This window comes from Nyctereutes procyonoides, unplaced genomic scaffold (genome assembly GCF_905146905.1).
Source record: "Nyctereutes procyonoides isolate TBG_1078 unplaced genomic scaffold, NYPRO_anot_genome, whole genome shotgun sequence".
Classification (NCBI taxonomy): Eukaryota; Metazoa; Chordata; class Mammalia; order Carnivora; family Canidae; genus Nyctereutes; species Nyctereutes procyonoides.
In genome coordinates, this window is record NW_026575147.1 from 21,408,848 (window position 1) to 21,432,260 (window position 23,413).

The 23,413-nt window shown below is 38.4% G+C and overlaps 1 protein-coding gene across 1 annotated transcript; it reads right to left on the bottom strand.

The window, feature by feature from the left end:
- Nucleotides 1-722: 722 nt before the first annotated feature.
- LOC129501406 (alcohol dehydrogenase class-3-like) lies at nt 723-3,893 on the bottom strand. The gene has a single exon (XM_055312532.1). The coding sequence runs from the start codon at nt 3,058-3,060 to the stop codon at nt 1,936-1,938; it is 1,125 nt and encodes a 374-aa protein (XP_055168507.1). The 5' UTR covers nt 3,061-3,893; the 3' UTR covers nt 723-1,935.
- Between the last annotated feature and the right edge of the window lie 19,520 nt (nt 3,894-23,413).

Below are 23,413 nucleotides of genomic sequence, written 5' to 3' on the forward strand. Positions count from 1 at the left end.
TTCCTGGTCCTTACACTACCTTATCTCTCCTGCCAGTCTGCCAACCCTAGCAGGGCTTCTCCGGTGGGCCTGGTCTCTTACTCCCATTCCTGCCTTCAGACTTGCCTGACCCAGCCCAGATCCCTGTAGAGTGGAGATGCCTTGCGGCCCTTGGGTCAGGTTCTGCTCTTCTGTGGGACCTGATATTTTTCAGATCTTTGCTATTAAATAATAAACAAAAAAAAAGTCTATCCAGGGATCTAAGTGAATGAAACCAGCTTCAGGGCAGGGAGACACTCAACAGTGATGGGAACTCTCATGAACTGACTCGCATGTGTCCAGTCCAGAACGAGATGACAACTATTCAGATCTGGCTGACCGTTGAGAGAGGATGTTGGCCCAGGGTTTAGGGATATTGGGCTTGAAAGAAAACAGAAATCCAGGTACTGTATTTGGGTTATCACCTTCTGATTCCTAAAAAATTTTTAACTAATACATATTTTCAATAGTGTGAACCGGTGGTTGGTGTGCAGGCCAAATGCACATACCAGTACACCTGCTAGTCAATTTTGAACTTCTGGTTTCTATATGTGACCAGTGACCTGACCTAAATTTAATACCAATCAAGTTTACTCTTTCTTTTTTTTTCATTTTTTTACTAATAAATTTATTTTTTATTGGTGTTCAATTTGCCAACATAAAGAATAACACCCAGTGCTCATCCCATCAAGTGCCCCTCTCAGTGCCCGTCACCCAATCATCCCCACCCCCTGCCCTCCTCCCCTTCCACCACCCCTAGTTCATTTCCCAGAGTTAGGAATCTTTATATTCTGTCTCCCTTTCTGATATTTCGTACTCATTTCTTCTCCCTTCCCTAATATTCCCTTTCACTATTATTTATATTCCCCAAATGAATGAGAACATATAATGTTTGTCCTTCTCTGATTGACTTATTTCACTCAGCATAATACCCTCCAGTTCCATCCACGTTGAAGCAAATGGTGGGTATTTGTCATTTCTAATGGCTGAGGAATATTACATTGTATACATAAACCACATCTTCTTTATCCATTCATCTTTCGATGGACACCGAGGCTCCTTCCACAGTTTGGCTATCATGGACATTGCTGCTATAAACATCGGGGTGCAGGTGTTTACTCTTTCATCAAAGTCTCTCTCTCTCTCCTTCTCTCATTTCACTTCCTATACTTGTTTTCTCTACTTGGTAACTCAAACCAGACATGTAGACACCTTTGTCTCATTCAATCACTGTATAACATCTAGACCCAAATCTATTCAGAAATACGTTCTGTATCCAGCCCCTCTTGTGCACCCCAGGTAACCTCTGTCATCTTTTACCTGAATTACTATAGTAGTTTCCAAACTGGTCCTCATGCTTCCAGTCTTGCTCCACTGCCACAAAAAAAATCTTTCCAAAATGAATATATGATCATGTGATTTTGATAATTCATTGCCTTGCAAGGCGTGTAAGGTTTGTTTTGACTCAGCCTCTGTCTATCCTTCTGGCATAATTTCTTGCCATGCTACCATTTACAACCTGTGTCTTAGCTATGTGGAATTATTTTCAGATTGCCTGAGCTGACTATGGTCTTTCTTACTTTAAAACCTTACACATACATCATATTATTTTTATGCAGAAATTACTTTTATTATGTTAGAATATTCCTTAATGGTTTGGCAATTATTCATGTGAAGGAGAGTTCAGAAAACAGATTTATGACTGTATTAGCCTTGTCCTTGATTAGAGATTTATGAATTATACAAAAAATATTATTCCCTAGAGAAGGTTACTCTAAAAGTAGTAGTAGAAAAGGTCTAAGAGACTGTGAACTTAGAAGAACATCTCCCTGCTTGTCTGGCTGTTCCAGGTGGACCACAAGACTTCAGTACAAGGATGGACATGTTTTCTTTGTGAATTTAAAGCTTTACAACAGTTCAAATGCTCTTTCTTGCATGCAACAGGTCAAAGGCTTCATTAATTTGGTCAAAAGACAGACTGTGAGTCACAAATTCATCAACTTTTATCTTTCTGGACATATATTCAGACACCAACTTTGGGACACTTTCCACACTCTTCCATCCTCCAAAGGCAGTGCCTTTCCATACCTGCCCTGTTACCAGCTGAAATGGACGAATGGCGATTTCTTCACCTGAAGCAGCTACTCCAGCTATGACGCTGACACCCCAGCCTTTGTGGCAGGCCTCTAGCGCTGCTCTCATGACTTTCACGTTACCAATACACTCAAAGGAATAGTTCACTCCCCCATCAGTCATTTCAATGAGCACTTCCTGGATGGGTTTACTGAAGTCCTGGGGGTTAATACATTCTGAGTCTCCAAACTCCTTGGCCCTTGAGAATTTATCTTTGTTGATGTCCACACCAATGATCCGGGATGCACCAGCCACCTTACAGCCCATGATAGTCGCCAATCCAACTCCTCCTAGGCCAAAGATGGCACAAGTAGAGCCAGGCTCCACCTTGGCAGTGTTCAGAGCAGCACCATAACCAGTTGAAATGCCACAACCGAGAAGGCAGACTTTATCCAAAGGTGCTAAAGGATCAATTTTAGCAACAGAGATATCAGCCACAACTGTATATTCAGAAAATGTGCTGGTTCCCATATAATGTAAAATTGTCTTTCCTTTGTGAGTAAATCTGCTAGTACCATCTGGCATTAATCCTTTCCCCTGTGTAACTCTTATCTTCTGGCAAAGGTTTGTTTTAGGATTTAGACAAAATTTGCATTCTCCACACTGTGGGATGTAAAGTGGGATGACAGTGTCACCTGCCTTCAGCTTAGTAACTCCTTCGCCAACACTTTCCACAATTCCAGCACCTTCATGTCCCAGGATCACTGGAAAACTCCCTTCAGGATCAGCTCCACTCAGGGTGTAGGCATCGGTGTGGCAAACTGCAGTGGCCATAATCTTAATTAGAACTTCATGAACCTTTGGGGGTGCCACCTCTACCTCTTCTATAGAGAGAGGCTTTCCTGCCTCCCAGGCAACTGCAGCCTTGCACTTGGTAACCTGGTTCGCCATGTCCTCTGCTTCCCACATACTTCATATTTATATATGCCTAGAGTAGTCTTCCCAAGCAACCCTGAATCACTCCTGGCCATTTCTCTTCTTAAGAATTATTTGAATCCTTCACTTTTAATCAGCCAGCTAATCACTTCACTGCACACACGGTCTCTTGGTCATGTGTATGACAGCACTTTCCATGACATTCATATCCGTTGCTTTCTCATATATTAGTCTCCCTGATAAACATGTAAACTCCTAAAGGACAGGGACAGTGTCTTTCTCATATTTGTAACTTTAGTACTAAGTAGAGTATCTGTAAGTAGTTATTAACTACTTTCCAATGAATGAATGAGTGAATGAATGACCCTGATGTTGCATTGACAACACCCACATTATCTGGATCATCTGGATTCTCTCATCAAACTAATCAGAGAGGGATTGCAGATTAGCCTATCCCATGTTCTCAGATTACTTGTTGAGGGAGAGCTGTGGAAATGTATTTTGTCACACATAGGTGTGGCACAACCATTTTTCCCACAGGCTGTGGTGGCTGAGTCTGATGAAACTTGTCAGGAAAGATGTTAGGTGCAGTGGGACAAGGATTTGGAAAAAAAGAACAATAGGAACTAGACAATAATGTTACTGGAAAGGAAAGGCTCTCATCCCCCTACTAATCCAAATACTCAAATCTAGAGTTTATGTGTGTGCTTTCAGAGGTGACATAACCCTCCTGCAGCCCCTGGAATTGCACCAATTGGATACAATTACAGGTGCTAATGCATTTTCCTTTGTACCTAACCATTACTTCATCTTTGAATTCACATTCTTGGTTTTGTCAGTGTAAACCTAAATAAAATATATCTCTATATTTTTAAAATAAATTTATTTTTATTGGTGTTCAATTTGCCAACATATAGAATAACACCCAGTGCTCATCCCATCAAGTGCCCCCCTCAGTGCCCATCACCCCCACCCCCCGCCCACGTCCCCTTCCACTACCCCTAGTTAGTTTCCCAGAATTAGGAGTCTCTCATGTTGTCTCCCTCCCTGATATTTCCCACTCATTTTTCTCCTTTCCCCTTTATTCCCTTTCACTATTTTTTATATTCCCCAAATGAATGAGACTATATAATTTTTGTCCTTCTCTGATTGACTTATTTCACTCAGCATAATACCCTCCAGTTCCATCCACATCGAAGCAAATGGTGGGTATTTGTCATTTCTAAAGGCTGAGTAATATTCCAGAAGTCAGTGGCATTTCTATACACTAACAATGAGACTGAAGAAAGAGAAATTAAGGAGTCAATCCCATTTAGAATTGCACCCAAAAGCATAAGATACCTAGGAATAAACCTAACCAAAGAGGTAAATAATCTATACCCTAAAAACTACAGAACGCTTCTGAAAGAAATGGAGGAAGACACAAAGAGATGGAAAAATATTCCATGCTCATGGATTGGAAAAATTAATATTGTGAAAATGTCAATGTTACCCAGGGCAATTTACATGTTTAATGCAATCCCTATCTATGCATTTTTTTAGTGCTACCTGGAATAAATTAATTTCAATGAGGTGTGATTTGATTATTGGTTGTTTGGTTTTTAAGACACCCAGTCAGAGGAGCAATTCAACAATATCAGAGCTGATAAAATTCATCTTGAGAATTTGAGGAAGAAGAGGCTTAATGGTCTTATTAAAGTCCTCTTTACAAAAAAGAAAGATACTGCTTAGTGAGGTATTGAGAAGATGTTCATATTTTAAAAATCCAAAAACTGCAAAAATGAACTATTGGGACTTCATCAAGAAGCTTTTGCACAGCAAAGGATACAGTCAACAAAACTCAAAGACAACCTACAGAATGGGAGAAGATATTTGCAAATGACGTATCAGAAAAAGGGCTAGTTTCCAAGATCTATAAAGAACTTCTTAAACTCAACACCAAAGAAACAAACAATCCAATCATGAAATGGGAAAAATACATGAACAGAAATCTCACAGAGGAAGACAGAGACATGGCCAACACGCACATGGGAAAATGCTCTGCATCACTTGCCATCAGGGAAATACAAAACAAAACCACAATGAGATACCACCTCACCCCAGTGAGAATGGGGAAAATTAACAAGGCAGGAAACCACAAATGTTGGAGAGGATGTGGAGAAAGGGGAACCCTCTTACACTGTTGGTGGGAATGTGAACTGGTGCAGCCACTCTGGAAAACTGTGTGGAGGTTCCTCAAAGAGTCAAAAATAGACCTGCCTTACGACCCAGCAATTGCACTGTTGGGGATTTACCCCAAAGATACAGATGCAATGAAACACCGGGACACCCGCACCCCGATGTTTATAGCAGCAATGTCCACAATAGCCAAACTGCGGAAGGAGCCTCGGTGTCCATCGAACGACAAACAGATATAGAAGATGTGGTGTATGTATACAATGGAATATTCCTCAGCCATTAGAAATGACAAATACCCGCCATTTGCTTCGACGTGGATGGAACTGGAGGGTATGATGCTGAGTGAAGTAAGTCAATCAGAGAAGGACAAACATTATATGTTCTCATTCATTTGGGGAATATAAATAATAGTGAAAGGGAATATAAGGGAAGGGAGAAGAAATGTGTGGGAAATATCAGAAAGGGAGACAGAACATAAAGACTCCTAACTCTGGGAAACGAACTAGGGGTGGTGGAAGGGGAGGAGGGCGGGGGGTGGGGGTGAATGGGTGGTGGGCACTGAGTGGGGAATTTGACGGGATGAGCACTGGGTGTTATTCTGTATGTTGGTAAATTGAACACCTATAAAAATAAATTTATTAAAAAAATAAAAAAATCCAAAAACTATCATTTATCTATCAATTATCTATCTATATCTATCTATCATCTATCTATCTATCTATCATCTATCTATCTATCTATCTATCTATCTATCTATCTATCTATCTATCATCTATCATCTATCTATCATCTATCTATGTCATCTATCAATCATATATCAATCAACTATCTACAACCTACCTGCTTACCTATTTAACTAAGTGACATGAACTTTTACAGAAAGGAAGGTAAGGGAAACCAATGCTGGATGTGTGCTTTCTGGGTGTCAAAGTTCTGTATTGTGTAGCCCAAGGGATAGATGATACCTGGGTTTTTGGGTGCCGGCCGGGGGGGTAGATCTGTCTTCGAATATTGCCTTGCTGCTTACGAGCTACATGGAGTAAGTTTTCTGTTTTGTTTTTAACTTCCCTAAATCTCATTTGTCTATAAGGTATGGATAATTTTTTAATAAATTTATTTTTTATTGGTGTTCAACTTGCCAACATACAGAATAACACCCAGTGTTCATCCCATCAAGTGCCCTCCTCAGTGCCCGTCACCTAGTCACCCCCAACCCCACCCACCTCCCCTTCTACCACCCCTAGTTCGTTTCCCAGAGTTAGGAGTCTCTCATGTTCTGTCTCCCCTTCTGACATTTCCCACCCATTTCTTCTCCCCTCCCCTCCATTCCCTTTCACTATTATCTATATTCCCCAAATGAATGAGACCATATAACGTTTGTCCTTCTCCGATTGACTTATTTCACTCAGCATAATACCCTCCAGTTCCATCCACGTCGAAGCAAATGGCAGGTATTTGTCATTTCTAATGGGTGAGTAATATTACATTGTATACATAGACCACATCTTCTTTATCCATTCATCTTTTGATGGACACCGAGGCTCCTTCCACAGTTTGGCTATCATGGACATTGCTGCTAGAAACATCGGGGTGCAGGTGTCCCGGCGTTTCATTGCACCTGAATCTTTGGGGTAAATCCCCAACAGTGCAATTGCTGGGTCATAGGGCAGATCTATTTTTAACCCTTTAAGGAACCTCCACACAGTTTTCCAGAGTGGCTGCACCAGTTCACATTCCCACAACAGTGCAAGAGGGTTCCCTTTTCTACCCATCCTCTCCAACATTTGTGGTTTCCTGCCTTGTTAATTTTCCCCATTCTCACTGGTGTGAGGTGGTATCTCATTGTGGTTTTGATTTGTATTTCCCTGATGGCAAGTGATGCAGAGCATTTTCTCATGTGCTTGTTGGCCATGTCCTGTCTTCCTCTGTGAGATTTCTGTTCATGTCTTTTGCCCATTTCATGATTGGATTGTTTGTTTCTTTGCTTTTGGTTTTAACAAATTCTTTAAAGGTCTTAGACTCTGGCCCTTTATCTGATATGTCATTTTGCAAATATCTTCTCCCATTCTGTAGGTTGTCTTTTAGTTTTGTTGATTGTTTTCTTTACTGTGCAGAAGCTTTTTATCTTGATGAAGTCCCAATAGTTCATTTTTGCTTTTGTTTCTCTTGCCTTCATAGATGTATCTTGCAAAAAGTTACTGTGGCCGCATTCAAAAAGGGTGTTGCCTGTGTTCTCTAGGATTTTGATGGATTCTTGTCTCACATTTAGATCTTTCATCCATTTTGAGTTTATCTTTGTGTATGGTGTAAGAGAATGGTCTAGTTTTATTCTGCTGCATGTGGCTGTCCAATTTCCGTGGCACCATTTATGGTGGCACTATTTATTCTCTCAGAAGAGACTGTCATTTTTCCAGTGGGTTGTCTTTCCTGCCTTGTCAAATATTAGTTGACCATAGAGTTGAGGGCCTATTTCTGGATTCTCTATTCTGTTCCATTGATTTATGTGTCTGTTTTTGTGCCAGTACCACACTGTCTTGATGACCACAGCTTTGTAGTACAACTTGGAGTTTGGCATTGTGATACTCCTGGCATTGGTTTTCTTTTTCAATATTACCCTGGCTATTTGGGGTCTTTTGAGATTCCACACAAATCTTCAGATGAATTGTTCAAACTCTCTGAAGCAAGTCCATGGTGTTTTGATAGGGATGGCATTAAATGTGTAAATTTCCCTGGGTAGGATGGACATTTTCACAGTATTAATTCTTCCAATCCATGAGCATGGAATATTTTTCCATCTGTCTTCCTAGATTTCTTTCAGAAGTGTTCTGTAGTTTTTAGGGTATAGATCATTTACCTCTTTGGTTAGGTTTATTCCTAGGTATCTTATGCTTTTGGGTGCAATTATATATGGGATTGACTCCTTAATTTCTCTTTCTTCAGTCTCATTGTTAGCGTATAGAAATGCCACTGATTTCTGGGCATTTTTTTGTATCCTGCCACACTGCCAAATTGCTGTATGAGTTCTAACAATCTTGGGGTGGAGTCTTTTGGGTTTTCTATGTAGAGTATCATGTCATTGGCGAAGAGGGAGAGTTTGACTTCTTTGCCAGTTCGAATGCCTTTAATGTCTTTTGTTGTCTGATTGCTGAGGCTAGGACTTCCAGTACTATATTGAATAGCAGTGGTGAGAGTGGACATCCCTGTCTTGTTCCTGATCTTAGGGGAAAGGCTCCCAGTGCTTCCCCATTGAAAATGATATTTCCTCTGGGCTTTTCGTAGATGGCTTTTAAGATGTTGAGGAATGTTCCCTCTATCCCTACACTCTGAAGAGTTTTGATCAGGAATGGATGCTGTATTTTGTCAAATGCTTTCTCTGCATCTATTGAGAGGATCATATGTTTCTTGTTTTTTCTCTTGCTGATACGATCAATCACATTGATTGCTTTATGAGTGTAGAACCAGCCTTGCATCCCGGGGATAAATCCCACTTGGTCATGGCAAATAATCTTCTTAATGTTGTGATGGATCCTATTGGCTAGTATCTGTTGAGAATTTTTGCATCCATTTTCATCATGGATATTGGTCTATAATTGTCCTTCTTGTTGGGGTCTTTGTCTGGTTTTGGAATTAAGGTGATGCTGGCCTCATAGAACGAATTTGGAAGTACTCCATCTCTTTTTCTATCTTTCCGAATAGCTTTAGTAGGATAGGTATAGTTTCTTCTTTAAACGTTTGATAGAATTCCCCTGGGAAGCCATCTGGCCCTGGACATTTGTGGTTTGGGAGGTTTTTGATGACTGCTTCAATTTCTTCCCTGGTTAGTGGCCTTTTCAGGTTTTCTATGTCTTCCTCTTCCAGTTTTGGTAATTTGTGGTTTCCAGAAATGCGTCCATTTCTTCTATGTTACCTAATTTATTGGTGTATAGCTGCTCATAATATATTTTTAAAATCATTTGTATTTCCTTGGCATTGGTGGCAATGTCTCCTTTTATTAATTTGAGTCTTCTCTGTCTTCTTTTTAATAAGGCTGGCCAATCGTTTATCTATCTCATTAATTCTTTCAAAGAACCAACTTCCTGGTTTTGTTAATCTGTTCCACAGTTCTTCTGGTCTCTATTTTATTGAGTTCGGCTTGAATCTTTATTAACTCTCTTCTTCTTCTAGGTGTAGGATCTATTTACTGTTCTTTCTCCAGCTCCTTTAGGTGCAAATTTGCTTTTGTATTTTAGTTCTTTCGAGTTTTTGGATGGATGCTTGTATTGTGATGTATTTCCCCCTCAGAACTTCTTTTGCTGCATCCCAAGTATTTTGAACGGTTGTATCTTCATTCTCATTAGTTTCCATGAATCTTTTTAATTCTTCCCTAATTTCCTTGTTGACTCTTTCATCTTTTAGCAGGATAGCAGGATGGTCCTTATCCTCCACGTGTTTGAAATCCTTCCAAACTTCTTGTTATTCTAATTTCAAAGCATTGTGGTCCGAAAATATGCAGGGGGATGATCCCAATCTTTTGGTATCGGTTAAGACCAGATTTATGACCCAGTATGTGGTCTATTCTGGAGAAAGTTCCGTGTGCACTTGAGAAGAATGTGTATTCAGTTGTGTTTGGATATAAAGTTCTGTAAATATCTGAAATCCATCTGGTCCAGTGTATCACTTAAACCTCTTGTTTCTTTGGAGATGTGCTTAGAATACCTGTCAATTGTAAAACGCGCTACATTCAAGTCACCAAGTATAAGTATATTATTATCTAAGTATGTCTTAATTTTGGTTATTATTTGATTGATATACTTGGTAGCTCCCACATTCGGGGCATAAATATTGATGATTGTTAAGTCCTCTTGTTGGATAGATCCTTTAAGTATGATATAGTCAAAATGGATGAAAGATCTAAATATGAGACAAGATTCCATCAAAATCCTAGAGGAGAACACAGGCAACACCCGTTTTGAACTCGGCCACAGTAACTTCTTGCAAGATACTTCCACGAAGGCAAAAGAAACTAAAGCACAAATGAACTATTGGGTCTTCATCAAGATAAGAAGCTTTTGCACAGCAAAGAAACAGTCAGCAAAACTAAAAGACAACCTACAGAATGGGAGAAGATATTTGCAAATGACGTATCAGATAAAGGGCTAATATCCAAGATCTATAAAGAACTTATTAAACTCAACAGCAAAGAAACAAACAATCCAATCATGAAATGGGCAGAAGACATGAACAGAAATCTCACAGAGGAAGACATAGACATGGTATGGATAATTTTTTATGTGCAAGATTGTTGTAAGGAAATTGAAACATAGCAAGTAGGCATTCAATAAATTTTAGTTTTCTTTTTTTAATCCACAGTGGAATGAATAACCCAAATATTGATTGTTTTGTATTACATCAAGTAATAGCAGTAGTGTAGAACTCAGTTTTTTCATTTCCAGCCCTAGTAGAATCTTGGAAGTAACGACTTTAAGCTGGCAGTAATTTGCTTACACTGATATCTGAATTCTTGAGCTCCCTAATCCTGTTTTTCTTTGTTTTTCTTTTTTTCAGCCCAAGCAGACCCATCTCATTTGCATATTTCAGTCTCTCTCTCTTTCTCTATTTCCTCTTTTCTAACACCTGTACTATGGGAAATTGCTTCTTCTACCCTTCATATCTATGTTCTAATGAAGGTTTTATAACCAGTTAACTCTTAAAGCTTTAATTCTAAAGAAAGGTGGTAAAGCCAGAGACAAATCTAAGCTATTTGGAACCATAGGGTGACTCTCCACTTCATTTTCTTTCTAATTGCTATACTTTATGGCAGACAGGAGGACACAAGATTTTTGTCAATGTAGCTCATGAAGAAATGAGAAAATCAGCAATAGAAGAGAATAAATAACCTTCTATAGAATAGAAGAATAGAATAAATAACGTTTTAAAAATGGCCACGTTTTAAAAATGTTTTTTTTTACATCTGTATTAAAAGTCTTAAAATGGAGAGACAATGATTAAACGCGTGTCTGGAATTAAAAATTACAATTAGTGAGAATTCTCTTGGTACATCACAACAGGAAAATTTTGTTCTTTGCTTCTGGAGGAACACCCTAGAACAGATAACCAAAAAATAAATAAATAAATAAATAAATAAATAAATAAATAAAAATAATACAAAGGGGAGCTAAATACCTGAACATTTGAACGAAATGAAGCCAGATAAAAAAGAAAGAAAGAAGGGGAAAAAACAAACAAACAAACAAACAAACAAACAAAAAAAACAACCAAAACCATTGCAAGACATGGAAATTACATTTTAAAGGCTGGAAATAATAAAGAAATTCACCAAACAACAGGTCCTATTGTCCTGGCTCCTTCAGGAAGATTACAGAAAGGAAACTAGGAAGTGGTTTGGGGAATAGCAGATTCTGGGTTATGGTGGGAAGTTCACAGGTTGGCACCGGCTGGAACAGCTGAGTTTTGAAGGCACTCTGCAGACACAGGGGTGCAGAATAAAGAATAGAGAATAGAATAAATAACCTTTTAAAAAGAATTCTAAAATTCTAAAGAATAGAGAATAGAATAAATAACCTTTTAAAAATGGCCACTTGATGGGATGAGCACTGGGTGTTATGCTATATGTTGGCAAATTGAACTCCAATAAAAAATAAATTTAAAAAATAAAAAAATAAAAATGGACACATTTCCTTTGCAAATTCCATACTTCCTTGTGATATATGGCTTTATAATACAGAGAATACTTATAAACTTCTATGGTAACTCTATGTGCCTATAGGTAGAGCTTCACTCACCTTCACTTACCATGCTTACCAAAGTTTAGATAAGATGTTGCTTAAAGTGGATTTCAGAATTCAGGTTAGTGGCCTTTTATTGTTATTTTTTAAAGATTTTATTTATTTATTCATGGGAGACACAGAGCAAGAGAGAGAGGGAGAGGCAGAGTCACAGGCAGAGGGAGAAGCAGGCTCCATGCAAGAAGCCTGATGTGGGACTCAATACTGGATCTCCAAGATCACAACCTGGGCTGAAGGTGGCGCTAAACCACTGAGCCACCCCGGCTGCCCGGTTAGTGGCGTTTTAATAATGCCAAGTTGTTTATTGTCAGAGAGGGATCTACCCTCTGCTTGCTGGCTTGATTTATTTCCAGTTGAATCCAGAGTTGTCTCAGTTTTCATCTTTTCTCTTACTCAGCTTTGATCACATAGAATGCCCAACAGAGATTGCATTCAGCTTATAGTATTATATTAGGAGGTCCTTTCTGGTTAACAAAATTCCTAAAAAACAAAACAAAACAAAACAAAACAAAATTCCTATAACCAGGACTTACATTCCAACAAAGCAACCGGTGCATGTGGTGTGTCTGGTACAAACTGACCTCCAATTACCCACATCCAAAGGTTTCTTTACCTAGGAAGTTTGGAGGAAGAAGACTTTTGTCTTTGTTTCTCCTAATTTAGCCACTCAGAATTCCTCCTTGGTGCCCTGTTCTCCTCCATAACAGTACAGTCATTCTGTGAGGAATGCATTTATATTACTTGGTGCTCTTTGGCACAGAGATACTTTATCTATAGGACGCTGGCACACAGATGGTGGAAGAGGGGAAATATCTAACTATACATTAACCTATGATGCTTCTTTTCCCAATGTGATTGCATCAAAGAAATTTCAACTGTTCACAGGGTTTCCACATGTGGGCACCCAGTTTCTAACCCTTTTCCTTTTAGACCACATCTGCTGCTTCACTCTATCTTTTCTTTCATCTTAGAAGTGGAATATGTGGGGATGCCTGGGTGGCTCCGTGGTTGAGCATCTGCCTTTGGCTCAGGGCGTGATCTTGAAGTCCCGAGATTGAGTCCCATGTTGGGCTCTCTGCATGGAGCCTGCTTCTCCCTTTGCCTTTCTCTCTCTGTGTCTCTCATGAATAAATAAATAAAATCTTAAAAAAAAAGAGGTAGGGCAGCCCAGGTGGCTCAGCAGTTTAGTGCCGCCTTTGGCCCGGGGCGGGATCCTGGAGACCCGGGATTGAGTCCCACGTCGGGCTCCCCGCGTGGAGCCTGCTTCTCCCTCTGCCTGTGTCTCTGCCACTATATCTCTCTCTGTGTCTCTTGTGAATAAATAAATAAAAACTTAAAAAAATAAAAAAAGAGGTAGAATATGTGGGAATATATATATATATATATATATATATATATATATATATATATATATACTCAGCTGTCAGAAAAGATGAATATTTACCATTTGCATTGATGTGGATGGAACTGGAGGGTATTATGCTGAATGAAATAAGTCAATTAAAGAAAGACAATTATATGGTTTCATTCATATGTGGAATATAGAAAACAGCACAGAGGATCATAGGGGAAGGGAAGGAAAATTGAGGGGGAAGTCATCAGAGAGGGAGAAAAACCATGGGAGTCTAAACTATAGGAAACAAACGGAGTTGCTGGAGGGGAGATGGGTGGGGGGGAATGAGGTAATTGGGAATTAAGGACCTCGATGGGTGGCATCATTAATAAAATGGCCGTGTTGGGGACACCCCATGCATAGGATCTGGCGGTTATGCTGACAATGACATTGGCGCCATTTCAACAACGGGGCACAGGGAGAGCATCCTGAAGGTGAATCTGGCCAGACTCACTCTCTTCCAGGTAGAACAAGGAAAGACCCTGGAAGAGGCAGCCAAGACATGTCATTGGGTTATATGAAGTCAAAGCTGAAGGGTTTAGGTGGTGTCATCTTGTCAGCAAAGCAGAAGACTGGGCGGTGAGGTGGACCTCTGCCTCCATGCCCTGGGCAGCCGGCAAGGATGGCAAGCTGCACTCTGGAATGGATCTTGAGGAGACCAGTGTCACTGACCTGCCCTAGGGCCCTGAAAATTGTATCCTAGATGATAGCTTGGAAGAAAAGTCCAGTTTCCTGGTATGGAGACTTGGCTTAATCAATTAGATCTAGAAGTGGAAAAAAATTAATTAATTAATTAATTAAGGACATTAAGTAGGGCACGTGAGGTGATGAGCACTGGTTGTTATACACAACGGATAAACTTGAACACTGCATCTGAGATGAATGATGTACTATATGTTGGCTAATTGAATTTAAATTTTAAAAAGTAGAATATGTCACTCTGAATTGTTTTAGGAGACTTTGGTATAACTTAAAGGAACAATTGCCTTCAGATTGACTAAAACAAATTATTGAGGGTATTAGCAATCTGGACTATAACATTTTTGCATTACATTTAAGCTTCAAATGAATGTGGAGTCATTTCATTCAATTCAAAGGATTATAGGAATCATTCATAAATATTTGATCTATATACATATACACACACGTATAAACACTCAAACATATACAGTAAAGGTGAATTTAATTAGTTCAGTAGACTGGCAAGATTTCAGACACTCCTAAATTTATACTTGGAGATGAAAGAATGTAGTGTTACAAATGTGTGAACAGGCCCCCAGGCAGAGTGGAAAGAGGTTTGAGAATCAGAAACCAATACCCTGGTTGCAGCAGCACTTCTAATTAGGTGCATGATATGAACAAGTTAATCTTTTGAGTGTCATATACTTTACCTACAATGGAAATGGTTTGGATGACTTTAAACATTATTAAATTTATTTTCTTCTTTTTTTGTTTCAAGTTTTTATTTAAATTCTACTGCATTAACATATAGTGCAATATTAGTTTTAGGAGTAGAATTCAGTGATTCATCACTTACATATAACACACAGTGCTTATGACAATGAGAGCCCTCCTTAATACCATTATCTTATAACCCATTCCCCGCCCATCTCCCATCCATCAACCTTCAGTTTGTTCTCTATACTTAAGAATCTCTAATGGTTTATATCTCTATCTTGTTTTCCTTCTTCTATGTTCATCTGTTTAGTTTCTTAAATTCCACATATGAATGAAATCATATGGTATTTGTCTTTCTTGAGTGACTTATTTCACTTAGCGTAATACACTCTAATTCCATCCATGTCATTGCAAATGATCTCATTCTTTTGATGGCTGAGTAATATTCCATTATATATTCCATTAAATCTTCCATTAATATATATTATATAGATAATATTCCATTATATATATCACAAATTATATATATATATATATATATATATATATATATCATAACTTCTTTATCCATTCCTCAGTCAATGGACTTTTGGGCTCTTTCCATAATTTGGCCATTGTTGATAATGGCTGATGTTGCTATAAACATTGGGGTGCATGTTCCCCTTCAAATAAGTAATTTTGTATCCTTTTTGTAAATATCTGGTATTGCGATTGCTGGGTCATAAGGTAGTTCTATTTTTAACTTTTTGAGGATAGATACTGTTTTCCAGAGGGGCTACACCAGTCTGCATTCCTACCAACAGTATAATAGGATTCCTCTTTTTCTGCATCCTCATCAACATATGTTATTTCTTGTGTTGTTAATTTCCACCATTCTGACAGATAGGACATAGTATCTCATCATGGTCTTGATTTATATTTCCCTAATGATGGGTGATGTTGAGCATTTTTTCATGTGTCTGCTGGCCATCTATATATTTTCTTTGAAAAAAATGTCTGCTTGTGTCTTCTGCCCATTTCTTCACTAGATTTTTTTGGTTTTACACCAGACTGGTGTAGCCTCTTTGTAGATTTGGATACTAGCCCTTTATCTGATATGTTATTCACAAATATCTTCTTCAGTGTCATAGGTTGCCTTTTAGTTATGTTGATCATTTCCTTCACTGTGCAGAAGCTTTTTATCTTGATGCAGCCCAATAGTTCATTTCGCTTTTGTTTCTCTTGACTCAGGAGATATGTCTAGCAAGAAGTTGCTGCAGCTGATGCCAAAGAGGCTGCTGCCTGTGTCCTCCTCTAGGATTTTTATGATTTCCTGTCTCACATTGAGGTATTTCACTATTTTGAATTTATTTATTTTCTTGTATAGTGTAAGAAAGTGGTCCAGTTTCATTCTTCTGCATGTGACTGTCCAGTTTTCTCAACACCATTTGTTGAAGAGATTGTCTTCTTTCCATTGGATATTCCTTCCTGCTTTGTTGTTTAGTTAACCATAGAGTTGTGGGTCCATTTCTGGGTTCTCTATTCTGTTCCATTTATCTATGTATCTTTTTTTGTGCCAGTACCATACTGTCTTGATGATCACAACTTTGTAGTAAAGCTTGAAGTCTAGCATTGTGGGTCCTCTAGCTTTTCTTTTCAAGATTGCTTTGGCTATTCAGGATCTTTTGTGGTTCTGTACAAATTTTAGGATTGTTCTAGTTCTGGGGAAAATGGTGGTAATATTTTGATAGGGATTGAATTGAATATGTAGATTGTTCTGGGTAGCATAGACATTTTAACAATATTTGTTCTTCCAATCCATGAGCATGGAATGTATTTCCATTTCCTTGCGTCATCTTCAAATTCCTTCATAAATGTTCTATAGTTTTCAGAGTACAGATCATTTTCCTCTCTGGTTAGGTTTATTCCTAGGTATATTATGGGTTTTGGTGAAATTGTGAATGGGATAAGTTCCTTGATTTCTTTTTCTGCTGCTTCATTGTTGGTGTATAGAAATGCAACTGACTTCTTTATGTTGATTTTATGTCCTGTGACTACTGAATTTGTGTATCAGTTATAACAATTTTTTGGTGGAGTCTTTTCGGTTTTCTACATAGAGTATCATGTCATTTGGAAAGAGGGAATGCTTGACTTCTTTTTTTGCAGATTTGGATGCCTTTTATTTTTTTAAAGATTTTATTTATTTCTTCATCACACACACACACACACACACACACACACATACACACAGTCAGAGACATAGGCAGAGGGAGAAGCAGGCTTCCTGCAGGGAACCTGATGTGTGACTCCATCCCGGGACCCTGGTATCACAACTTGAGCTGAAGGCAGATGCTGAACCACTGAGCCACCAAGGCGCCCCAGATTTGGATGCCTTTTAATTTTTTGTGTTGTCTGATTGCTGAGTCTAGGACTTTCAGTACTATGCTAAATAACCGTGGTGAAAGTGGGCATCACTGTCTTGTTCCCAACTGTAAAAACTCTCAGTTTTACCATTGAGGATGATATTAGCTGTGGGTCTTTTGTATGTGGCTTTTATGTTGTTGAGGTATGTTCCATCTATTCCTACTTTGTGGAGGGTATTTTAAAATCAATAATGGATGTATTTTTTCAAATGCTTTATCAGCATCTACTGAGAAGATCATATGATTCTTATCCTTTTTTTAATTAATGTGGTGTATCACGTTGATTGATTTGTGAATATTGAACTATACTTGCAGCTCAGGAATAAAACCCACTTGATTGTGATAAACGATTCTTCTAATATGTTGTATTAGATTTGCTAGTATCCTGTTGGGAATTTTTACATCTATGTTCATTAGAGATATTGGCCTATAATTCTCTTTTTGAGTGGAGTCTTTGGTTTTGGGATAAGGTAATGCTGGCCTAATAGAATGAGTTTGGAAGTTTTCCTTCCATTTCTATTTATTGGGACAGTTTGACATGAGTAGGTATTAACTTTTCTTTAAAGTATTGGTAGAGTTCCCTTGGGAAGCCATCTGGCCATGGATTTTTGTGTTTGGGGAGAGTATTACTGATTCAATTTCTTTGCTGTTTATTGGTCTCTTCAAATTTCCTATTTCTTCTTGTTTCAGTTTTGGTAGTTTGTATGTTTCTAGGAATTTATCGATTTCTTCCAGATTGCTAAATTTGTTGGTATATAATTTTTAAAATAATATTCTCTTAAGGGCGGGGGGTGGGGGTGACTGGGTGGCGGGCACTGAGGGGGGCATTTGACGGGATGAGCACTGGGTGTTATTCTGTATGTTGGCAAATTGAACACCAATAAAAAATAAATTTATTATTAAAAAATATTCCCTTATAATTGTTTGCTTTTCTGTGGTGTTGGTTGTGATTTCTCCTCTCTCATTCATGATTTCATTTATTTGGATCTTTCTCTTTTCTTTTTCATAAGTCTGGCTAGGGGTTGATCATTTTTTTTTATTATTCCAAGGAGCCAACTCCTGGTTCATTGATCTTGTACTGTTCTTTTAGTTTCTCTATCATTTATTTCTGCTCTAGTATTTATTATTTCCCATCTGCTGCCTTTAGGTTTCATCTTGTTGTTCTTTATCCAGCTCCTTTAGGTATAAGATTAGGTTGCATATTTGAGATTTTTCTGCTTCCTGAGGTAGCCTGTATTGTTGTATGCTTCCCTCATGTGATCACTTTTGTTATATCCCAAAGGTTTTGGACCATTCTCTTTTCATTTTCATTTGTTTCCATGTATTTTAAAATTTCTTCCTTAACTTTCTGGTTGACCCATTCATTCCTTGGCAGGATTTTGTTTAACCTCCATGTATTTGTGGTCTTTCAAAAATTTTCCTTGTTGTTGACTTCAACTTTCATAGCATGTGCTCAGAAAATATCCATGATATAATCTCAGTATCTTTTAATTCTTTATTTAAATTCAATATAGTTACCATATAGTGTATTATTAGTTTCAGAGGTAGAATTTAGTGATTCATCAGTTGCATTAAAACCCACATCGCTCATCATATCACGTACCTTTCTTAACGCCCATCACCCAGTAATCCCATCCTCCCACCTACCTACCCTTCAGCGACCCTGTTTGTTTCCGAGGGTTAAGAGTCTCTTATGGTTTGCCTCCCTCTCAATTTTCTTTCTTTCTTTTTTTATTGGAGTTCGATTTGCCAACATATAGTATAACATCCAGTGCTCATCCCGTCAAGTGCCCCCCTCAGTGCCCGTCACCCAGTCATCCCGTCCCCCTATCCACCTCCCCTTCCACTACCCCTTGTTTTTTTTCCCCAGAATTAGGAGCCTCTCATGTTCTGTCTCCCTCTCTGATATTTCCCATTCATCTTATCTCCTTTCCATTTATTCCCTTTCCCTAAATTTTGTATTCCCCAAATGAATGAGACCATATAATGTTTGTCCTTCTCCGATTGACTCATTTCACTCAGCATAATACCCTCCAGTTCCATCCACGTAGAAGCAAATGGTGGGTATTTGTCATTTCTAATGGCTGAGCAATATTATGTTGTATACATATACCACATATTCTTTATCCATTCATCTTTTGATGGACAATGAGGCTCTTTCCACAGTTTGACTATTGTGGACAATTGCTGCTTTGAACATCGGAGGGCAGGTGTCCTGGCGTTTCATTGCATCTGTATCTTTGGGGTAAATCCCCAGCAGTGCAATTGCTGGGTCAGAGGGCAGATCTATTTTTAACACTTTGAGGAACTTCCACACAGTTTTCCAGAGTGACTGCATCAGCTTGCATTCCCACCAACAGTGCAAGAGGGTTCCCCTTTCTCCACATCCTCTCCAACATTTGTTGTTTCCTGCCTTGTTAATTTTCCCCATTCTCACTGGTGTGAGGTGGTATCTCATTGCAGTTTTGATTTGTATTTCCCTGATGGCAAGTGATGTGGAGCATTTTCTCATGTGCTTGTGGCCATGTCTATGTCTTCTTTGGTGAAATTTCCGTTCATGTCTTTTTTTTTTTTTTTCACCTCCTTGATTATGTTTATTTCTAGTTATTTTATTATTTTTGGTTCAGTTGTAAGTGGGATTTTTTCTTCCTTTCTTTTGCTGCTACTTCATTATTAGTGTATAGAAAAGCAACAGATTTCTGCATATTGATTTTGTATCCTGTGACATTATGGAATTCATTAATCAGTTGTAGTATATTTTTGGTGCATTCTTTAGGGTTTTCTCTGAATATCATGTTATCTGCAAATAGTGAATGTTTACTTCTTTCTTACCAATTTGGATGTCCTTTGTGTCTTTTTCTGGCTTAATTGCTATCGCTAGGACTTCCAGTACTTTATTGAATAAAAATGGTGAGAATAGGGACGCCAGGTTTAGAAAGTACATACCTCAACATAATAAAGGCCATATATGAAAAACCCACAGCTAACATCATACACAATGGTGAAAAACTGAGAATTTTACCCCTCAGATCAGGAACAATACAATGATGTCCACTTTCATCATTTTTTAAAAGATTTTATTTATTTATTCATGAAAGACACACACACACACAGAAGCAGAGACACAGACAGAGGGAGAAGCAGGCTCCATGCAGGGAGCCCAATGCGGTACTCCATCCCAGGACTCCAGGAGCATGCCCTGAGCTGAAGGTAGACACTCAACCACTTAGCCACCCAGGCGTCCCTATTCTCACCGTTCATGTCTTCTGCCCATTTCATGATTGGATTGTTTGTTTCATTGGTGTTGAATTTAATAAGTTCTTTATAGATATTGAGACTGGCCCTTTATCTGATATGTCATTTGCAAATATCTTTTCCCATTCTGTAGGTTGTCTTTTAGTTTTATTGATGGTTTCCTTTGCTGTGCAGAAGCTTTTTATCTTGAATCTGTGCATTTCTATACAGTAATGATGAAACCAAAGAAAGAGACATTAAGGGATCGATCCCATTTACAACTGCACCCAAAAACATAAGATACCTAGGAATAAACCTAACCAAAGAGGTAAAGGATCTATACCCTAAAAGCTACAGAACACTTCTGAAAGAAATTGAGTAAGACACAAAGAGATGGAAAAATATTCCATGCTTATGGATTGGAAGAACTAATATTGTGAAACTGTCTATGCTACCCAGGGCAATTTACACATTCAATGCAATCCCTATCAAAATACCATGGACTTGGTTCAGAGGGTTGGAAAAAATCATCTTAAGATTTGTGTGGAATCAGAAAAGACCCCAAATAACCAGGGGAATATTTAAAAAGGAAACCATAGCATCACAATGCCAGATTTCAGGTTGTACTACAAAGCTGTGGTCATCAAGACAGTGTGGTACTGGCACAAAAACAGACACATCGATCAACGGAACAGAATCAAGAACCCAGAAATGGGCCATCAACTCTATGGTCAACTAATATTTGACACAGCAGGAAAGACTATCCACTGGTAAAAGGACAGTCTCTTCAATAAATGGCGCTGGGAAAATTGGACAGCCACATGCAGAAGAATGAAACTAGACCATTCTCTTACACCATACACAAAGATAAACTCAAAATGGATGAAAGATCTAAATGTGAGACAAGAATCCATCAAAATCCTAGAGGAGAACACAGGCAACACCCTTTTTGAACTTGGCCACCGCAACTTCTTGCAAGATAGATCTATGAAGGCAAGGGAAACAAAAGCAAAAATGAACTATTGGGACTTCATCAAGATAAAAAGCTTTTGCACAGAGAAAGAAACAGTTTTCATCTTATTTTATTTTTCCCCCCTTCCCCTATGTTCCTCTGTTTTGTTTCTTAAATTCCACATATGAATGAAATTATATGGTATTTGTCTTTCTCTGACTTATTTCACTCAGAATAATACACTCCAGTTCCAACCATATTGATGTAAATGGTAAAAGGATTATTCATCCTTTCTGAAGGCTGAGTAATATTCCATTGTGTGTATATCTATCTATCTATCTATCTATCTATCATCTATATCTATATCATCTATATATCACATCTTCTTCATCCATTCGTCTGTCGATGGACATCATGGCTCTTTCTACAGTTTGGCTATTGTGGGCATTGCAGCTATGAACATTGGGATGAAAATGCCCCTTCAGAAGGGAGAAGAAATGTGTGGGAAATATCAGAAAGGGAGATAGAACACAAAGACTTCTAACTCTGGGAAATGAACTAGGGGTGGTGGAGGGGGAGGAGGGCGGGGGTTGGGGGTGAATGGGTGACGGGCACTGAGGGGGACACTTGACGGGATGAGCACTGGGTGTTATTCTGTATGTTGGTAAACTGAACACCAATAAAAATTAATTTATTAAAATAAAAAAAGGAAAATGCCCCTTCAGATCACTACATTTGTATCTTTGGGGCAAATACCTAGCAGTGCAATTGCTGGGTCATAGGGTAGCTCTTTTTTTTTTAACCTTTTCAGGAACCTCTTTGCTGTTTTCCATAGTGCCTGCAACAGTTATCTTCCGACCAAAAGTCCCTCCACATCTTTGCCAACACCGTTGTTTCTTGTGTTACTAGTTTTAGCCATTCTGACAGATGTGAGGATTTAATTGTGGTTTTGATTTGTATTTCCCTGATTCCAAGTGATTTGGAGCATTTTTTTATGTGTCTGTTGGCCATTTTTATGTCTTTTTGGATAAATGTCTGTTCGTGTCTTTTGGCCATTTTTGGAATGGATTTTTTGCATTTTTGGGGGGTGCTGAGTTTGATATGTTCCTTCTAGATGTTAGATCTTGCCCTTTATCTTATATGTCATTTGTTGCTTTTAGATTTGTTGATTGTTTCCTTTGCTGCATAGAACTTTATCCTGATAAAGTCTCAATAAATCATTTTTGCTGCATTTGCCTTTGCTTTGGAGATGTCTAGCAAGAGGTTTGTCTATCCTGGGTCTCTTCTGGTTCCATATATATTTAGGATTGCTGATTACAGCTCTGTGTAAGTCAACAATGGTATTTTGATAGAGATTGCATTGATGTGTCAATTGTTTTGGGTAATAAAGTCACTTTAACCATATTTATTCTTTAGTCCATGAATGTGGAATACTTTTCCTTTCTTTGTGTCTTCCTCAATTTCTTTCATGTGTGTTCTATAGTTTTCAGAGTACAGATAGTTTGTACTGCCTATCTGTACAAACTAGCTTGAGTTAGATTTATTCTTAGGTATCTCATGGGTTTCGGTGCAATTGAAAATGATATCTATTCCTTGATTTCTTTTTTCCGTTTCGTTTTTTGGGTGTACAGAGGTGCTACTGACTTCTGTGCATTGATCTTATATCTTGAGACATTGCTGAATTCCTGTATCTGTTCTAGTATTTTTTTTGCTTGAGTCTTTTGGGTTTTCTACATAGAATATCATGCCATTTGAGAAGAGAGATGTTTGAATTCTTCTTTGCAAATGACATGATACTGTATATAGAAAGCACAAAAGACTCCACCCCAAGATTGCTAGAACTCATACATCAATTCAGCAATGTGGCAAGATACAAAATAAATACACAGAAATCAGTGGCATTTCTATACACTAACAATGAGACTGAAAAAAGAAATTAAGGAAACAATCCCATATACAATTGCACCCAAAACCATAAGGTACCCAGAAATAAACCTAACCAAAGAGATAAAGTATCTATACCCTAAAAACTATGGAACACTTC

Bases quoted from the DNA above. Each gene is read 5' to 3' on its own strand.
- LOC129501406 (XM_055312532.1), bottom strand. From the start codon at position 3,060: ATGTGGGAAGCAGAGGACATGGCGAACCAGGTTACCAAGTGCAAGGCT.